The following is a 19,739-nucleotide window of genomic DNA, read 5'->3' on the forward strand; positions in this document are numbered from 1 at the left end:
CTTGGCAGAGCTGGTGGTGTGCTTTCTGGTTGGAATATTTGGAAGGGCGCTGCCATTGATGTGTCGTGGAGGATACGAAGGGAGCAGTGGATAACAACGCCCACAGTTGTCCCTGAGGACCACAGAGCTGGCCTGGGCTGTAGGAACGTTAACGGTGCCGCTGCCCCAAACCCTATCATATCAGGGTGGGCAACCAGAGAGTTGCAACCATGACCTGGCAGCATCATTGCCCGCTTTCATCCAATGTCATTTTATTCTCTTTCACTCTCTTATTCTTTCTCTCAGTGCCTCTCTTCGATTAAAAGCTTAACTAACAGCATTTAGGATGCTGCTTAGGATTTGCAAGCTTTCCAAGCCATGCAGCTACCATTTCTCTGTGGCTTCACAGTGGAGCACACAGAGGATTTTTTAAATAACATTACATACTTCTCCATCACTCAAAGGCTGGTGAGGAAGTGTATTTCTCAATAATAATTATTGTTGTTTCAGTACTGTGCCAAAGAAAAATGAGAATATCCCACTCCAAGACAGTTCATATTTCAATTTTTCTGTGAGGTGTCCCTTGTTTTGTCAGCTGTGAGAAGACACGGGAGACAAAATCTGCTTTATTTCCTCTCCAGACGAAGAGCACAGTTGGCTGCCCGTTTTCGGCAGGCGGTGTGTCCGCATCACACACAAAATAGCACTTGAGCAGATCCATGTGTTTTTTCTTGGAAGTAGTCACTGTACAGCAGTGTCACCTAGTTGCAAAACGAAATAGCCAGTGTGGGAGGTTGATTTTTTTTTTGTTGAAGTTTGGGTTTCGATGATGGTTCTGAGTTTATGACAACTTACGGTTTTGTCTCCTGAGATTTTTTTTTATTTTTCTTGCAGCAAAAAAACAAAGCAGCATCAAAGCACTCCTCCACAGCAGAAGCCTCTAACCTTAGCCTATGATGGAGACATTGATATGTAACATAAAAAAGAAATCCAAATGTAGACATCGACTGCCTTAACTGCTTTCTTTTTTGGAACTCTCCGACTTCTCAGTTTTTTGAGGAATCTCCTGATGTGTAATATACAGGGCAGAACAGAAGTATTGCAAGCTTAAAATTTTGCCACCTCTTTATTAAAAAAAAAAAAAAAAAAAAAGGAGTCAAAGACTTGGATCTTGTGAAACTTTTCTGAAGAGACCAGAAAATATATCTCTTCTTGTTGGGCAATGGGAATAAAACAAAATAAGAGCATCTACAGACATCAAAAGGAATTAGTGGAAAAAAAAAAGGCATGACAATCCTGAAGAAAATGTGACATTTACTGTAAATGACAAGTTTGACACAGCATCATTATGCACTATATTAGTGCAGCGTTCTTTATTCTTCACATATTTCAACAATGAGTTTTCTAGTGTTTACATTTCGTTCAAAGACTTTAAAACTGGATCATGTATTTTGAGAAACGCAAGGAAGAATGAGTTGAAGTGTCTGAAGTTATCAGGTTTTTTAAAGTTTCTTCCTTCTTATCCTGTTTTCTAGTCTGGAATATGATTTTACTTCATTTCCACCTACAGGACAGAATAAGGCTTGTTACGAAAAAGCGTAGATGGTTTCTTAGCCAAGAATATTTTTTAAAGCGTTGAGTAGATAGGCGTTTTGATGAACGGCTGAAGGATTTGATTGTTTAAAAAGTATTTTAAATTAAATTAAACCATGTAGATACATTATGGCCAGTTTAAATTGTTATTCAGTTTAATTAATACAAACTCTGCTTTTGTATTTAAATTTTCTTATCTGAAATATTTATAAATTCTTTTTTTGAATTTAATTACCTGACCTCATTTAATATACATCAAACACAAATGCAATTTGTAGAAGGTCTTGCTTTTTTAAATGTTTCAAAACCACTGAAAGGTTATGTGTCGTAAACATCTGGGAACATTGGAAGAGGGTAAGTGTTTATAATAGTGTGTGTCGCAAGTAAGAAAGTGCCATCTTGTGGTATTGACTTGTATTTATAAGCAAATAAAATGCTAAAGAGAGTGAGAAAATTGCTTCTGGTATGTTGAATTAAATGTGTGTAAACAACGTTCATTATTAGTCTTTTACTACGTCTGAGATTGGACTCAGATTTCAAACAATTCTGGCATATTTTGTGCTGTAGCGATTAGCAAAAGAAATATTGCAGACAAGTACAAGTTGGGAGAATAATTGCCAAGCTGGAGAATGCTCGGTCTTATTTTTAGCACAATGCTGCTGCTTATTCCAATAATTAGAAAGAAGAGAAAAAAAGAATTGTTCTCAGCCTAGCACCTATGCAGTCCTCGATCTGCAGCTACTTCAGAGCAGATCATCGCAAGAGAAGGATGTAACTAGGACGGAAGGCAACGCTCGTCTTGTTACGTTCCTATTCACAGCTTTGTAAAGTGGTTTCAGTGTTACGGTTTCATGGAAAAAATGATGGAGTTGTAGCCAGGTTTCCTTCCCCAGATCAGGATCCCACCCATCCAACGTTTCTCCCGCAGCATCGATTGAGATAATATTTTGTCATCGAAGCAAGGTTAGGAACACGCTTTCCTCTTCCTGCATTGAAAAAAAAAAAAAAAAAAAGGGTGACGTAGTTGTGAGGGGAAATTGTCTCATTTATTCCTGGCCTGAAGATGTTCTACTGGCCCTACTTGCTACCTTAGAGCTATAACTGCTTATGGTACAAAAAGCAGGATCTGGTGTTCCCTAGTAACATTGGGGGCCTGCATCTTTTTTTAATGGTGCCCTGTACTGAACCTTTGAGTAATGTGTAGAGTAAGAGTTACAAGAGGAATAATGATCTAGTGCTATTAGGAAGACTACTGCCAGATCTTATTACGCTTTTTCTGCAGCATATGATGTGAGGAGAATGGTGCTCTCTGAATAATGAGGGAATAAACTCAATTAAGCAAGCTGTTCAGAAAGGCATTGGAGTGGGAAAGTTGGTGTAATAATAACAAAAAATGACAGCTGCAACGTGTGGTCATTGCCCTCAACAACAAGTTAAATTACAGTCCAAAGTGTGACATCTAGCGCAGGAGATGTGGGCTGTGTGGTGAGCTGCCTCGGGGAGAGAAGGAGCTCCGGGTACAACACTGCACAGTGTGTTGATGTTGAGCAGATGGAACCGGGGTTGTGCTTCAATTTGGTGACCTTCACGCAGTCTGTGTCCCCACTTGTGCTATAACACCTTCTGGCCAAAGCCCCCCAGGGTCTCCAAAGGGACTGACCATTGATTCTGCCCTGCTACTCTGCTCTTGTGAGACCCCACCTGCAGTACTGCGTTCAGCTCTGGAGTCCCCAACACAAGAAGGAGGTGGAGCTATTGGAGCAGGTCCAGAGGAGGGCCACAAAGATGATCCGAGGGCTGGAACACCTCTGCTATGAAGACAGGCTGAGAGAGTTGGGGTTTTACAGCTTGGAGAAGAGAAGGCTCCAGGGAGACCTTCTAGCAGCCTCCCAGTACCTAAAGGGGGCCTAGAGGAAAGCTGGAGAGGGACTTTTTACAAGAGTGTGTAGTGATAGAACAAGGGGTAATGGCTTTAAACTGAAAGAGGGGAGATTTTGATTAGCTATAAGGAAGAAGTTATTCAGTCTTGAGGATGGTGAAGCACTGGAACAGGTTGCCCAGAGAAGTTGTAGATGCCCCATCCCTGGAAGTGTTCAAGGCCAGGTCGGATGCGGCTTTGAGCAACCTGGTGTAATGGAAGGTGTCCCTGTCCATGGCAAGGGAGTTGGAACTAGATGATCTTTAAGGTCCCTTCCAACCCTAACCATTCTATGATTCGCTGATTCTTGCTGGGGCTGGGCGCTGCCTGCAGAGGTGTTGCCGTTCAGTAATGCCCTTAGGGAATGAGGGCACCTGTTGGACTTTGTAAAATAAAAGAAAATAGAACAGAGAAGAAGGCTCATGAGGCTGCTGTTGGAGACAGCTGCTGCCGGCCGTGCACTGTGACTGCTGGTGTGCACGTGAATCCCGTCTCTGCTCGTGGTCCAGCTTGGACAGGGCAGTGATTTAAATGTCACGATGCAATTGCATGTATTTGATAATTTGGGATTGAATTAAATCGTGAAATTGAACTGAGGAGCTGGTGGCCCTGCAGGGTTCATGGGGCTGAGAATGCAGCATAATGCAATAAAAAGGAATCAGTTGTTTAGACAGATGCTGAGATTATTGCTGGTTGTAAGAGCCCTGGATAGCCTGCTGAAAGGGATGCTCAGCCTCCCCTGGGAGCACTGGACATCAATTCCTACCTTTCAGAGTCCACAGTGAGTCATGACATGGAAGAGGGATTACTCTCAATTCTTGCTTATTTGGAGGTTCTAAGCTTTATGCCGAAGTAGCTGGTGCTGATCCCTGGCAAAGACAGGAGAGAGCTTGGGCTGGTTTGGGAAGGTAATTCCTGTACCCCCAGCTGGGGCATCCCATTGAGACACGTACATCATCGTGAATAAAAAAATTTGCTGGTGCAGAGTTTGCCAAATGCCCTGACAGTCTGTCCTGGTAGTTAATAGCCAGATAATGAACGAGTCTGCATTTTGTCATCTTTTGTTTCAACACTGTTGATTTCAGTGTCACTGCTGGGTGTTTCCTACCTCAGTATTACAGCTGTAAATATGCAACCCTTTTTTTTTTTTTTTTTTTTTTGAGATCTGTCTTCTGTGGCATTTTCTCTCCTCCATTGAAAGACTCTCACACACAACAGTGAAACAAAATCGCAGCAACTGAAGTAAGAAGTCACAGAAAACAGATGGCCAAGAAGTAGTACCTAAAGGAGACCTACAAGAAAGCTGGAAAGGGGCTTTCTACAAGGACGTGCTGTGATAGGACAAGGGGTAATGGCTTTAAACTGAAAGAGGGGAGATTTAGATTGGATATGAGGAAGAAATTTTTCACTCTGAGGGTGGTGAAGCACTGGGACAGGTTGCCCAGAGAAGTTGTGGATGCCCCATTCCTGCAAGTGTTCAAGGCCAGGTTGGATGAGGCTTTGGGCAACCTGGTGTAGTGGAGGGTGTCCCTGCCCATCGCAGGGGGGTTGGAACTAGATGATCTTTGAGGTCCCTTCCAACCCAAACCATTCTGTGATTCTGTTGAAGCATTGTGTACCTACATCATTCCTGCAGTCATTTTGGTTATGCTCAGAAATTAGATATTTGCGTGCACAGGTACCACGTCTGTGCATGTCATTGTGCCTAAACACTGTGAACTCCTTGGCTTTTGTATAAGGTATGTAAAATCAAATGACATTTTTCTTGCAGAAATACCTTGGAAGTCTTGGGGGGCTTTCATGTTAGTAGGGCTGGATCCCAGCTGAATTCCTCTCCTCTCCAGCATCCACACCACAAATGCCACTGAACACTTGAACTTCGGGTGCTACGGTCAAGAACAAAGACTGTAATTTTCTTCCCTCTGGAAGCAGAGAAGTGTAAAAATTCCTGCCAGACAACATAGCTAACGACTTGTAAATTAGCTTGTGCTTGTATTCATATGTGTCGAAGAGCCGCCTAATTGCGTAGTTTTCTTTGCCTAAGTGCACTTACATTCATGGCCAGTTTCAGCAAGAAATGAAGAAAATATTATCTTGGGGGAAAAAAAACCCCATCAGTTGAGCACTTCCAGTTTGTATTAGCCCTGGTAAGTATGAAGTGATCATTGAGATCAGGTCATTTGCTGCTAACATGGCATAGCTTGTTTCTTGAAAGACTTATTTTTTCTAAATATGTAACAATTTGCACTTAGGAATGGAAGGGAAAATATAGTTCCAATATAATTTGGGGGCCTGATTTCAGTTGGGAGGTAGTAATGCAGGAAAGAAATGGTCTAACAACTCGGAACCTTTTGAAAGATGGAACAGGATACCTGATGTATTAATGTGCCTTGGGACAGATTACAGTTCTGTCTGGTTTAAAATGTAATTTAAATGAATTAACTTCCACATCTTACAGCTGTGACATGCGCCTGTCCTGGACAGGAGCTTGATTTATGTTACCTTTATGAAGATGTATCTGTGCGCATACCATTAGGCGCCATCAATATGCATGTGTTACGTGATTCCCGGAGCCACGACCTGACAGGTGACTCCGTTACTGTCACTTAACTGCTGACACGACTTGTGCCACCGGCCGGGCTGTTGAGCTCTTGTGATGTGACATGACCTGACTCGTAACGCTTGCGACGGGTCACGCCTCCTGCTTCTGGCAGACGTGGAAGATAAAGTCGCGTGTAATTTCTCCTGGTCTTGCTGCATCTGCGGGGAAGGGCATCTCCCCGGGTGGTGACAGTCCCCCCCTGCCCGGCATATCTGCACGGATGGGAATCGGATGTGTTTGGGGGGTTTTACCAGTCAGGAAAGTTGTACAGTTGTGAGGTTGCCTTAAAGAAGTCTGTCTGACCCCTCGGGATAACTGGGACTACAAACATGAGTGTAAAAAATGAGGAATTCACCCAAACTACCATTCAAGAAATGGGGTTGCGCAGTCACTTCTTGTTCCTACCTGGCAGAGAGAAGTGAGAGTCTCGCCGTGGAGTCTGATAGCCCAGGACCCTGCCATCCCTTGAAACGGGTTATTGTTTGGCCATGCTTTGCAATATGGTTATGTTTACATTTGGGGAGAAAAGACTAGATTTTAATGAATTGTTACAACGGTAATCATGGCTACGGGATGCTTTCTGCATGAATTTTTACTGTATATCCTTTTATCTTCCAATCTAATACAGTTTATTCTTATTTTTCAATGTGAACATATGGTAAAAGGGTCACATATGAAATGTCTGAGAAGAAGAATCCAAAACCCCATATTTGTACTTGTTGGTAATTATGCTCATTTACTTTGATTACGTGCTTCGTTACAATAGCATATAGAATGGAGTCTAGGCGGATACATGGGTTAAAGCAATTTATGGGCTTTATCCTGTCTGCGAAGAGATGTTTTGATGGAATGAAAAATCAGATTCAATTTCCTCTGATAAGGAAGAACGTTAATTTTCTCCTCTGCTTTATGAAAGTTCACCTGCATGTTACGAATGTTGTGGTTGTTACATGCTGATATGACATTTGGAAAAAAACCCTCTTCAAACATAATAACAGTGAAGAATCTTTCAACAGTACACGGACGAAGTGGAGCACCAAGCATTAATTTTGCAGATGATTGCAGTTGTAATATTTTTTTTTGGGGGGGGTGCAATCTGGCTCCTACCCCACGTGAGCAGGCTTTGAGTAGCTTTTCTGCACAAGCATCTGAGTGGATGTAGCCCAGAAACGGTGTTTCCAGGCTTCTGCCATTGCCCAGTGATCACAACACTGCACAGCAGCGGGATTAGGCCAAGGAATGATGTGATGTTTCCTCTCTCCGATGCAACCAGCCTTTGGTAGCTGCGTTCTGAAACTGAGATTCAGCAGGAATTAACGTGCGGGTAGTGTCACTCCTCTGACGCTGTTGTAGCATCAGGCAGAACCGTGGTTGGAGGAATGTAGCTGATCCAAAGTCAGTAAATGATGCCTATTGACCTCACTTAGAGATGATCAGATCATTTTTAGGTTACTATCTGTTGCTTCCTTAGAGTTTTCCACCTTCAGCACCCTTTGCGCATGTGAATTCAGAGATCCTGAAACACCTCATGTGGCAAATTAAGTGATTTAATTACACAAGCTGGTTTTGCCTTCTACATTTCTAGTCAATTTAATTCAGTGACAGAATTACAGGAGAATTATATTATCCCAGCAATTAGTGACTCAGACCAGTGAAAGATCCAAGCATACCAGGAGAATTGTGGTCTGCAACTGTTCTCCTGCCCAGGAGGAGTAAGCTTCTTGGCTTGTGTACGTTGGGTAGACCAAGAGTATCCAAATTTGTTTAGGTGGAGTAGTTGGGATCTACCTGAGGATGGAAATCCAGGATTGTTTCAATGACGGGATGTGACAGACATTTAAATCTAATCTATTGTCTTCCATGCTTTTGAGAAAAATTGTGGGAAGTTCACACTGAAGGTCGACATGAGTGTTTTTTCTTACTCGTAGTGGATGTTTTAAGACTTTCCTTTGATGAAACAAAAGCCTTGTCCTCAGATAAGCAATCCAAAGCAGGACTTTGGAGAAAAGATTTCTCTATAACAGAGGGTTTTTTTCTTCCAATGTACACTACGTAGAACTCATGGAGGTCGTAGCCCAGCTGAAGCACCAGTGACTGCTGTTGTTTCAGCCACTCTAGGTGAACTGTTTGTCTTGAGAGGTGTAAGAAACACATTCTGCATGTCTGAGCCATCTCTCCCTGTGACAGACACACTGAGGGACTGCCAGGAAAAGTCACAGCAGAGACTGGTCGTGCCAGAGCAACTTACAGCGATCTGTTGTTTTCTCAAATGGCCCCACGCCGCTTTTTTAACTGGGCAAAACACTTCATCTTCCATGTCTGACAGTCCTGGAGCAGAGGAAATGGGGTTTTATGTCTCAGTCCCAGTCCTAGCTCTGGTTTCTGCTGCAATGGCATCTGCATGATGGGCTCGGTAGAGGAGCAGCAGAGACATACATCTATACAAGCTATACCCAACAGCAGGGACCAAGTGCTGCACTCTGTGGTGGCAGCAATGACATTCAGGCAGGTTTCTCATTGCTGGGAAGCACCAGGAGATTGCTGCTTCTCCAGTACAGCCTGGCAGAAGATACCACTTCATGTGTTTAATGCAATCAGCTGGTGGAGCCTGTTAAAGAAGGAACTGAGACAAAAAGCAGTAACACAGATGTGTCACATCACGGTTGCCTTGTCGCTCTGTTCCTTTGTATGATGTGGCAGATCCACAGCCATTATTTTTAAATGCAGTCTCTATTGCTGCAAACTGGTAACTTGAAATATTTACTGTTTTGTTTGCCTCATGCCAAGTGAGATTTCACTCAATTTGTCATTAAAACCACTGTCCTCTTCTGAAGGAGAGTATATTTACATAAACAACTCTCCAGTAATTCTGTGTTTTCTAGAGAAGCAGGGGTTGGCATAATTTCTCAGTCTCATCGAGCTTTGTCCACCAAAGGTAGAGATAAGGAAAAGGAGTACAAATCTGTTCGTCGCACTCAGCGGGCTGTAGAAAGGTCAAAGGAACCAAACTCCCGTTCCTTTTTCTCTCCTGTACATGCCACGTGGATCATCTTTGACCAAAAAAAACCCCTAAAATCAACAAAAAAAACCCCCTCTCTTCAGTTTTGCAAAGTTGGGTGGTATTTTTGATGCACTGGCAGAACACGATTTTGAAATGAAGGACTGCCATCTGCGGCGAGTCTGCTGGATCTCATCCGCAGCCCCCACCGTGCAGTTGGGATTTGCCATTTACAGAAACCACATGCCTGGCTGAACTGGCAACCCTGCTCACAAACCACAAGGGATCAGTCTCCCAAATGATGAACATTTTGAGTACTTTTCTGTATAATTCTAATGCTTTTACTCTCCATCATCTTATTTCCATCTCCATGACAGCCAGGAAGGTACAGCTCTCAAAACCAGAAAGCTACCTGTCTCGCCTAATCATGCAGACCTGGGAAGTGGATGTTAGGGGAGGAAAAAAAAAAAAAAACAAACCACGACCCAAATGCAGTGAAATTTGAAATGAAATGAGGAGCGTTGTGGCCCAGAGCACAGGGATGTGGCACTGGCTGTAAGACCGGCTCCCACCTGGGTCTCGGCCGTGGGATATGGGTATTGCTTGGAACTTGTTCATCCTGTTGTCTTCCAGAGAAAAACATGTTTGTTTATCAAGGCTATAGAAATGCAAAACACACACGTGCACACACAGGCATCAAGACCCCCTATATTTAGTCACTACTCCCCTTCTCCCTTAGACTTCTCCTGTTCAAGGCATGAGCCTCTTTTTAACCTGGGAAAGTCTGGCTTTATTTCACAGTCGGGAACTGCTACCAGGACTGTGTTAAAACCTAATTTAAACAGAAAAGAAAAATCTGTTAGGTGTTTGGAGATAAGCCCCATTGCCAGTGCAGGGGCCGGTGGCTGGTGGCCACGGGCCAGGGCCAGGAGCGGCGCTGGCCGGGCCGGTGCTGAGAGCTTTGGAGAAGAAATCTCCCTGTTAAGATGCTGTCGGTGCCCGGAGCTGCTGCGTGGTGCAGTCAGGCATATTCTGCATTTTGCATTTTGTTTAATATTAGACACTTTGTCTGGCCTCTTCTGCTGCTTGCTTTGTTTCTATTAATTATCTTTGATTTTCTTTTGCTTCACCAGGAGGCCTGCATGGATGAACAAGGAATTCCTGGACCAACTTGGAGACAAAAAGAAGGCCTACAGAGGGTGGAAACAAGGACAGGTAGCCTGGGAGGAATACAGAGAAATTGTCTGAGCAACCAGAGATCAGGTTAGGAAAGCTAAAGCCCTGATAGAGTTAAATCTGACCAGGGACATCAAAGGCAACAAGAAAGGCTTCTATAGATATGTCAGTGATAAAAAGAGATCTAGGGAAAATGTAGGCCCTCTCCGGAAGGAAACAGGGGACCTGGCTACCTGGAATATGGAGAAGGCTGAGGTTCTCAAAGACTTCTTTGCCTCATTCGTCACTGGCAAGAGCTCCAGCGGCACAGCCCATGTCACAGAAGGCAAAGGCACGGACTGGGAGAATGAAGAACCGCCCACTGTAGGAGAAGATCAGGTTCGAGACCATCTAAAGAACCTGAAGGTGGACAAGTCCATGGGACCTGATGAGGTGCATCCACGGGTCCTGAGATAGTGGCAGATGAAGTTGCTAAGCCACTATCCATCGTATTTCAGAAGTCGTGGCAATCTGGTGAAGTTCCCAATGACTGGAAAAGGGGAAACATAGCCCCCATCTTTAAAAAGGGAAAAAAAGAAGACCCAGGGAACAACAGGCCAGTCAGTCTCACCTCTGTGCCCAGCAAGATCATGGAGCAGATCCTCCTGGCGACTGTGCTAAGGCACATAGAAAATAAGGAGGTGATTGGTGACAGCCAACATGGCTTCACTAAGGGCAAATCCTGCCTGACTAATTTGATGGCCTTCTATGATGAGGTTACAGCATTGATGGATAGAGGAAGAGCAACTGACATCGTCTACTTGGACTTATCCATAAGCATTGATACTGTTCCACATGGCATCCTTGTCTCTAAACTGGAAAGACATGGTTTTGATGGATGGACCACTCGGTGGATAAGGAATTGGCTGGATGGTCGCACTCAAAGAGTTGTGGTCAACAGTTCAATGTCCAAGTGGAGGCCAGTGACGAGTGGTGTTCCTCAGGGGTCAGTACTGGGACCAGTGCTATTTAACATCTTTGTTGGTGACGTGGACAGTGGGATCGAGTGCACCCTCAGCAAGTTTGCAGATGACACCAAGTTGTGTGGTGTTGTGGACACGCTGGAGGGAAGGGATGCCATCCAGAGGGACCTTGTCAGGCTGGAGAAGTGGGCCTGTGAGAACCTCATGAAGTTCAACAAGGCCAAGTGCAAGATCCTGCACGTGGGTCAAGACAATCCCAAGCACAAGTACAGGCTGGGCGGAGAATGGATTGAGAGCAGCCCTGAGGAAAAGGACTTGGGAGTGCTGGTCGTTGAGAAGCTCAGCATGAGCCGGCAATGTGCACTGGCAGCCCAGAAAGCCAACCGTATCCTGGGCTGCATCAAAAGAAGCGTGGCCAGCAGGTCGAGGGAGGTGATTCTGCCCCTCTACTCTGCTCTCGTGAGACCCCACCTGGAATACTGCGTTCAGCTCTGGAGTCCCCATCACAAGAAGGACATGGAGCTGCTGGAACGGGTCCAGAGGAGGGCCACGAAGATGATCCGAGGGCTGGAGCGCCTCTGCTATGAAGACAGGCTGAGAGAGTTGGGGCTGTTCAGCCCGGAGAAGAGAAGGCTCCGGGGTGATCTTATTGCAGCCTTCCAGTACTTAAGGGAGGCCTACAGGAAAGCTGGGGAGGGGCTTTTTACAACGGTGTGTAGTGATAGGACAAGGGGCAATGGCTTTAAAGTGAAAGAGGGCAGATTTAGATTAGATCTAAGGAAGAAATTTTTCACTCTGAGGGTGGTGAGGCAGTGGAACAGTTTGCTCAGAGGAGTTGTAGATGCCCCATCCCTGGAAGTGTTCAAGGCCAAGTTGGATGAGGATTTGGGAAACCTGGTGTAGTGAAGAGTGTCCCTGCCCATGGCAGGGGGTTTGGATCTAGATGGTATTTGAGGTCCCTTCCAACCCAAACCATTCTATGATTCTATGATTCCTTATTGGCTTTGCTTACTTTTTTTTTTAAACTTCAGGTCAGCTTTTCAAAGCAAAAAAAAAAAAAAAAAAAAAGTGGAGCTTTTTTCCTCCCTTACTGACACTGAAACAATGAATATGGATCAGAATTTTCATTTCCTTTTTTTACCACATCCATTTGCTTGATAGAACAAGCTTGCCAGCCTAGTTTTACTTTGATAAACCTAATAAAGAAAAAGCACTTTCCAGCTCCATATTATTTTATGCCTTGTTTGTGACTTCAGCATCCCTTATACAGGTTTAAAGACAATTTATTCTTTATTGCCCTTGAGTCATTTCGGGAGAGCACTCGTGTTTTTCCCCGACAGAAAAATGTCCCCCTATAACATGATGAATATTAAATAGGCGCTTGACTGAAAGCGAAACGGCGTGATCCAACCTGACAGCTCCATTTATTGCAGCGCGACCGAGAGAGAAGCGGAATGTCAGCCTCGTCCGGCTGAGGGTGCGGGGCCCCGCTCCCAAATTACTCCATCAAATGACCAATTTTGCGAATGGACCTGGACACTGGTGTGAAATATCTTCTGCGGAGAGTATGTCCTGCTCTCCTGAGGAGTTCCTTTGCTGCACGGCTGAAAGCAGACCTTGGCTGCAAAAATACGGAGCTGGTTTCTGCTCCTCCGCTGCCACCCGAGTGGAGCAGTGCTGGCCCAGGGCGGCCCTTCCAGCAGGTGTAAGGTGACAAATCTGGGTTCATTTATAAGGGTGGTATGGTCGCTCTTAGTAAAACTGATAGTTTTGCTGATTTGATATCCCAGGGAGCAGGGATCAGAACTTTGCTGTGCCAACAGCTCCCCACATCTCTCATCTTCTCCAGGAAAGTGGGCCAAGGGCTGAGCATCAGCAGAGCGGACAACCTGGGAGCACGAAACACCCCAGGGAGGTCCAGAGGATGCACGGTGATGCCAACACCCACCGGCCCTTCCTGGGGAAGGGAGGAAGAAGCTACGGTTGTGTGGAGGAGGCATCGGTGGGTTCCTTGCAGGGCTGTGCTGGGGGCTTCATACCCTTTCTGTGGCAGCCTGTGCCAGGGTGGGCTGTGGGTGCTGGTTGGAGGTGAAGGGTGAGGAGATGGCTGCAGGCAGGGCTGGAGATCATCACCCACAGGCTCTCCTCTTTGCAGGATGTCCTGGTTTTGACTAGGACAGAATTAGTTCTTTTTAGCAGCTAGAAGAACTCTGTGTTTTGGTTTTAGTCTGGGACTCCTTATGAGAAAAACATTGACAGTGCACTGATTATAGTTGGCACTGAGGTCTCAAGGACCTTTCGGCTGCTGTGTTCTTGCCAGTGTGCAGGTGCATAACTGGTTGGGGGGGAGCATGGCCGGGACAAAGGGTCCACAACTCCCCTATGATTTGAACTTACGATTTAGGATTGAGGACTACATTGGCCAATGAAGCATTCCATATCATGCAATGTCATGACCGGTATACAGATGAACCAGTATGAGGGTAGACTGGAAAGAAGTACTCTTGCTCTTCTGGGGGCTCTTTCACTCTCAGTCTCTTGGAGTGCTCACTCTGTCTCATTTGTTTTTTTCGGGGCCTCTTGCTTGTCCAGGATTGCAATGTCAGGACTTATCTGTTTCAAAATCACTTGCCAGGACAGGGCAAGCATTGGTCACTGGTTGGTGAGCAATTACACTATGCATCACTTGTTTGCATACGTTATTATAATTATACATATCCATATATTCATATACTATTTTCATAGTTATTATTTTTAAATAATAATAATAATAATTATTATTATTAATATTGTTATTATTGTTGTTATTATTATTATTAAATTGTGCTTATCTCAACCCATGAGTCTCCTTCCCTTCTCCCTTTTAATTCTCTTCCCCATTCCCCAGGGGTGAGAGAGGGTGAGCTAGAGGCTGCGTGGGGTTTAGTTACCAGCTGGGCTAAACGATGACACAGGAGAGCTCATCTGTAGTGTTGCATGTGTCCCCCCTGTGAACTTCCCCTCACAGAAAGCTGAGAGATTTTATTCTGCTACCGAGACAACAAGCAGACGCTCTCATACTCTAAAGGAGTAGTAGGAGGAGGTGAAATCAATTCCTTTCTCATTCTTGTACTCGAAGGATGGTCCTGGAGGTGTTACCTTCCCTAACCTGTAATGCGTTCAATTGCTCTTCTTTCCCAGAGCTGTCATTGAGATGTGGATTTTCCCATTCCTCATGGATATGTTCAGCTGCTTGCTGTGTGGAGGGGTGATGGAGAGAAACCCACCTTGCACACCAGGCAGCACTTCATATCAGTGCTGGCGGGAGCGCTGCTATTCACATTCGCAAGGTCTATCAACAACTTGCATTTTTTTTTTCCCCTCCCACATCCGTGACATTTTTAGCATTTAAAAGAACAGTTTTGCCTTCGAGGTTTAAATGGAGCAAAATAAATCCATCTGGAGGCTCAGCAGCACGGCACAGATGAAAACAAGGTGCTAATCCGTAGCTATGGTGCGGAATTGCTGGGGCTGGCGCAGCGCGGATGTCGGCGTTACTTACGGACGCCTGTTCCACGGCTGGCCACGTTGCTCTGGTCTCCACAGGGCTGCTGTGTGCAGCCTGAGATCCTACACAGGTCTGCACTGGCAGGTTTCTTTAATTCCCTTTTTTCCTCCAACACTTTGTTAGTCAGTAATTCCAGTGTGGGTATTTTACATGTGTAGCCACAAGCAGATTATTAAGCGTTTGCAGAATTAGAAGGGAAATGTGATTTGGTTTTTGGCTGTTTGTTCCCTCCCTTAGCTCATGGCTGGGTTTTGCTGCTCATCTCCCAGACGTGCTAACTCACTCTGGTTGCTCTTCCTGCCCTGGGTTATACTTTTCCAAACAGACATCTTTAAATGCCTAAAGATGTTGGTGTCATTTCAAGGGAGCGGCAGATGTCTGCAGTGGCCTTTCCGTGCTGCAACCTGTGATGACGGTGATGGGATTGTGTGAGTAGTGTGGTACAGACTGAATTTATTATTCTTTTCCTCTCCAGGTATTTCTGCAACCAGTGAATTTTGTGAATTCATGTTGAATTTTCTTCTCTTCCATTTGGGAATTGATAGAAAAATGGCTGTGCTAATAGGGTGCAACCTGAGTGCCCTTACTGAGTCAACCTGCTCACCTTATGATAAGTGCTTTTCCATGTGGGAAGTATTTATTTTTGGGGAATAGAAAAATGACTGTATCTGCACTACCTATAAATATAAGGGGGACAACCAAATTCATTATTCCTCGCTTTAGTGAAAATGACTGGGTAATGCCTCAGAACAAATAGCATACATCTACCTGAGATTATTTTAACTAATATATTCACTCAATTGAAATAAAAAACTATCCTGTGCCTGTATTGGGCAGGGAAGCTCCCCAGCTACCCACAGTCACAACTGTGACTGCCCCAACCACATCGTCTTGGTCTGCTCTGAGACCACGTCATACTTTTCACTGTCCAGATTGAGCTAATATATTAAGATCTATATGAATTTTAGCTAAAATAGCATATTAAAAAAAATCAACTACAATAAGGCTAGGGTGAATGCAGCAAAGCAAATGAAGATTCACTCTGATTCCCTGCAGTGGTCAGGACTACAAAAAATAGGTGGGGAAATATCCACACTCAATAGAAACAAACACATCCTATTCCAATTTGTCAAGTCTGTTAAAGGTGATTTATAAGGATGTGTAGCGATAGGAAAAGGGGCAATAGCTTTAAACTGAAAGAGCAGAGATTTCGACTAGATCTAAGGAAGAAATTTTTTACTATGAGGGTGGTGAGGCACTGGAACAGGCTGCTCGGAGGAGTTATGGATGCCCCATCCCTGGAAGTGTTCAAGGCCAGGCTGGATGAGGCTTTGAGCAACCTGATGTAGTGGAGGGTGTCCCTGCCCATGGCAGGGGGGTTGGAACTAGATAATCTTTGAGTTCCCTTCCAACCCAAACCATTCTATGTTTCTATGATACTGAAGTTGGGAGCAGCTTTGCTTTGCCAGGAGGGATTTCACGCCACGCCTGCTTGTCTGAGCTTGTTTGTGTGCCCTGAAGAATTGCTTGATTTTTTTTAAAAAAAAAACAGGCTTCGCAGGTCTTGAAGAAGTTGAGCCCTGGCACCATGGCATGTTTCATTGTGTGGCCACAGGACATCACTTCTCAGGCTTCAACAGGGGAAATGGCTGCTGGGGAAGGGGTGAGAGCTGCCCCTGGGGCTGGCACAGACAGCTGCCACAGAGCTGCCCCTGGGGCTGGCACAGATGGGATGGCAGAGCGGGCAGTGGAGATGGGGACTGACATGAGGCCTCTCTGGGCAGATGTGGAGAAGCCCATGTTGCTTGAGGAGGTGTATTTAGAGCAGCCAAAAGATGTGTCCTCAGGAGCATGGGGCGAAGTCAGCCCTTGGTGTGATGTGTCAGTAGAAGGACAGCCGAGCCCATGTCCGCATCGCTTTTGGTGCTGTTGGTTGTCCACACTTTTTTCGAACTATTTCTTCCTAAAGCTTCAGACTTGACACACGACAAGACCAGCCACAGCTGGTTGCCTTATCCCAGCACCGTCACAAAGAGGGGATCTGCCCTCTGAACTTGCGATGCGTTTCCCCTCTAGCCTCTGACTTTGGGGTACATGTGAAGGCACAGCAAAGCCCCAAACACAGTATTCGTTACTTTCAAATCTGTATAGCTTATCACAAAACTAAAGGACAGTCATGAAGCAGCTCCCTCCTCTTATTTCACACCCCCCCATAAGCACTTGTAGAGGTGTTGTGCAACCTTGCCGTGATGGCAATAAGCCTTTACCTGAACAAATTGATCCCGAGCTACTGGAGTTTGTAGCTTGTTTGCTGCTGCCTTACCTGCTGCTTCTGTGCTGGCTCTGAGCAGGTACGTATAATGAATTAACTGCTGGATAAGCCCCGCGTTCCCCTGAGCAATTATTCTAGCTTCTGCCGTAGCAGACTCAATTTGTCCTGCAATAAGTACAATTTTCTGAGAAGTTAGTTCTGGTTCAGGCACTAACCATCCACATCTGTGTAGTGTGGTGGTTTTTTTTTTTTTTGGAGGGGGGTGAAGGGGGGAGCCAGTTGTGAGCCAAGCTGTCAGGCTGGCATGTGAAAAAGCACATCTTCAGAGTGTCATGGTCTTTTCAGGGATGCAAACGCTTCCAGCTGTGCGTGGCATTAAGTCAATTAGCAGAGAGAGGAATGATATAAAACACGCAACAGTCTCGAGCACGTGGGTGGTGTGTGAGCACCCCTCGCTTCCCCATCACTGGGAGATCAGCACTAATGATTTAACACAGATTTAAACCTCAAGTGCATAGAATTTGTTTGCAAAAGGTGCTGCAGGCTGGAAATGGAGGTGCTCGTTAGAAAGGTTACTTCGTACATCCACTAATTAATTCTGGGCAAGAAGTGTCGTTAGATAGTAAGAAGGAAAATGAGGCCAAACGGTGTGTTTGAGCACCTGCTGGTGGGCAGGTGGGTACCTGTGAGCCTGAGACACGTCGGATGAACAAGCAAATTACAGCGGTGACCAGGAGAGCCCAGTCTGGAGCCGCTGACCTGCTGACCTGCTCAGTGCTTTTCTTCCTGTGTTTTAGCTTCAACATCCTCAAACACAGCGTAAAACAGAGTGGGGTGAGACACAAGTTCCTTATTTTGCTGTTCGTCAACAGCAGGACCAGGATTGTGTAGGTTAATGAGGGAGCTTTGTACCTTTTCCTATTGCAAAGAAATGAGTGGGATGAAATTTCTAAGTCCTGATAGCTGGAAGTGGCCCAGGAGGACAGCAAGGACATGGTGGCAGGGGAAAGCCCCAGGGGTCTGCAGAGCAGTTGGGAAGAGCTTTGGGGCTTGAGATGTCTTCCAAGTAATTTCAAGCCATCTTCCAAGACAGAAAGTATTGAGATATTCCCAAGGGCTTTAAGACCACGCTTAAAGGAGACAGTGACCCCACCCCAGTGTCCTGGTGAGCTGCTGCTGGTTGCTTTTGCTACTGAGCAACACCTGAAATAGTGGCAGGACGTGCTTTGTGTGCCACTTCTGTTCCTGTTTGCTCTCCCACCCAATCATGTTGGTTAGCTGATCAACATCTCCCCAACTTGTGATCAGGAGCAGCCTCCTCCTCTCCCGAGGCTGACTGCAGGGACCCCTCCCCATGTACAGTACCAGCAGCTCTCCCCAAAACCTTTCTCTGCCATTCCATCCTGGCTTCATTCCTGCACCTCTCACCCCTGATGCCTCCATCCAGTGCTAGCAGTCCTTGATCACTCCTGGCTGGTGACACTGCGGGCAGTTTGGGCAGGTCTTCTGCTAGGCTTTTCCCTGGTGTGTTGTTAGCATGAGGAGTACCAAAGGGAAAGGCATGAAAATCTCAACCCAGCTCGTCTTCAGAGTGTTTGACTCATACAACGTTGGTGGGACCTGTGTGCACAGCCTGGGGATGCCCCATGGTCCTCCTGGGCATGTACATCAGCTGGGGCTGTGGGCCTGGCTGCAGTGAAGGGCAGTTGGGGAAGGGTGCTAAGTGACATTTGGCCATCGGGCTGGGGTAGAGCCGCCACAGATATCCATGAAACATCACCTGGGCCTTGGAGACAATGTGTGCCCTGACAGGTAATAGCCTTCTAAGGGAAAAGAGGCATTAATAGCTCTTTTGTATTTGTCCTCAGAGATGCAGGGTCACTGAGCACACAGCGGTGGGGAGAGCTCCTCAGGGACTCCTCCAGTGATGGGGGTCAGCAACAGGTACAAATAATCCCACCCTGCAGGTAAAATAATCCCACCCTTTCCCTGCCCTGCACTTGGCAGGAAACGTGGCAAATAATTATCTTTTTTCTGGTTCTAGTGAGGTTTGTGAGTGTTTCTGCACCAGCTCCGTGGCTTTTTCTGGTTCTAGTGAGGTTTGTGAGTGTTTCTGCACCAGCTCCGTGGCTTTTTCTGGTTCTAGTGAGGTTTGTGAGTGTTTCTGCACCAGCTCCGTGGCTGTAGCCGAGGTTTCCTTCTTTGCATAAGGTTTTGCTGAGTCAAAACAGTATTAAAACAAATGATTTCTGTAAATAACAATAACTAGCTGCATAATTGGTGTTAATCACCTGTGAAACCTCTGCCGCATCTCCAGAATACTGCCAGTGTCTTGGATGCCCATACCCTGGATATAAATACCTACCCCAGTGTCATGCCATTGTCGGAAATGCCAAGTCCACTGCCCAGAGGCGTTGGCAGTGAGATTTTACAGCCTTGTGCCCAATCTTTAAGCAGATGCAGAATCACAGACAGTGCTAGATCCTGTTTACTCATTTTGAATATATTATTAAGTGTTTATTGGTACAAAAAAAGCATAATTAAATAGCATGCCACCTGCAGATGAACACTGTACTGACAATGGCTCGTGACACAGGAGATGAGGGAATTTTATGGACATTTTAATTTCCAATCCCCAGCATCGTGAAGGACTCGGACGTTTTCTATTACAGTTGCAGATCTACCTTAACGT

At 45.5% G+C, this 19,739-nt stretch overlaps 1 protein-coding gene across 2 annotated transcripts in view; it reads left to right on the forward strand.

Moving 5' to 3' along the window:
- Positions 1-955, forward strand: part of THSD7B (thrombospondin type 1 domain containing 7B) — a 278,232-nt gene extending 277,277 nt beyond the window's left edge. For both annotated transcript variants that reach the window (XM_086615669.1, XM_086615670.1), the window contains one exon: positions 874-955. In XM_086615669.1, coding sequence (XP_086471795.1) covers positions 874-955 — 82 coding nt within the window. The remainder of the gene's footprint in view (positions 1-873) is intronic.
- Positions 956-19,739: the final 18,784 nt, after the last annotated feature.

The sequence above is a fragment of the Tauraco erythrolophus genome, chromosome 8, assembly GCF_009769465.1.
Source record: "Tauraco erythrolophus isolate bTauEry1 chromosome 8, bTauEry1.pri, whole genome shotgun sequence".
Classification (NCBI taxonomy): domain Eukaryota; kingdom Metazoa; phylum Chordata; class Aves; order Musophagiformes; family Musophagidae; genus Tauraco; species Tauraco erythrolophus.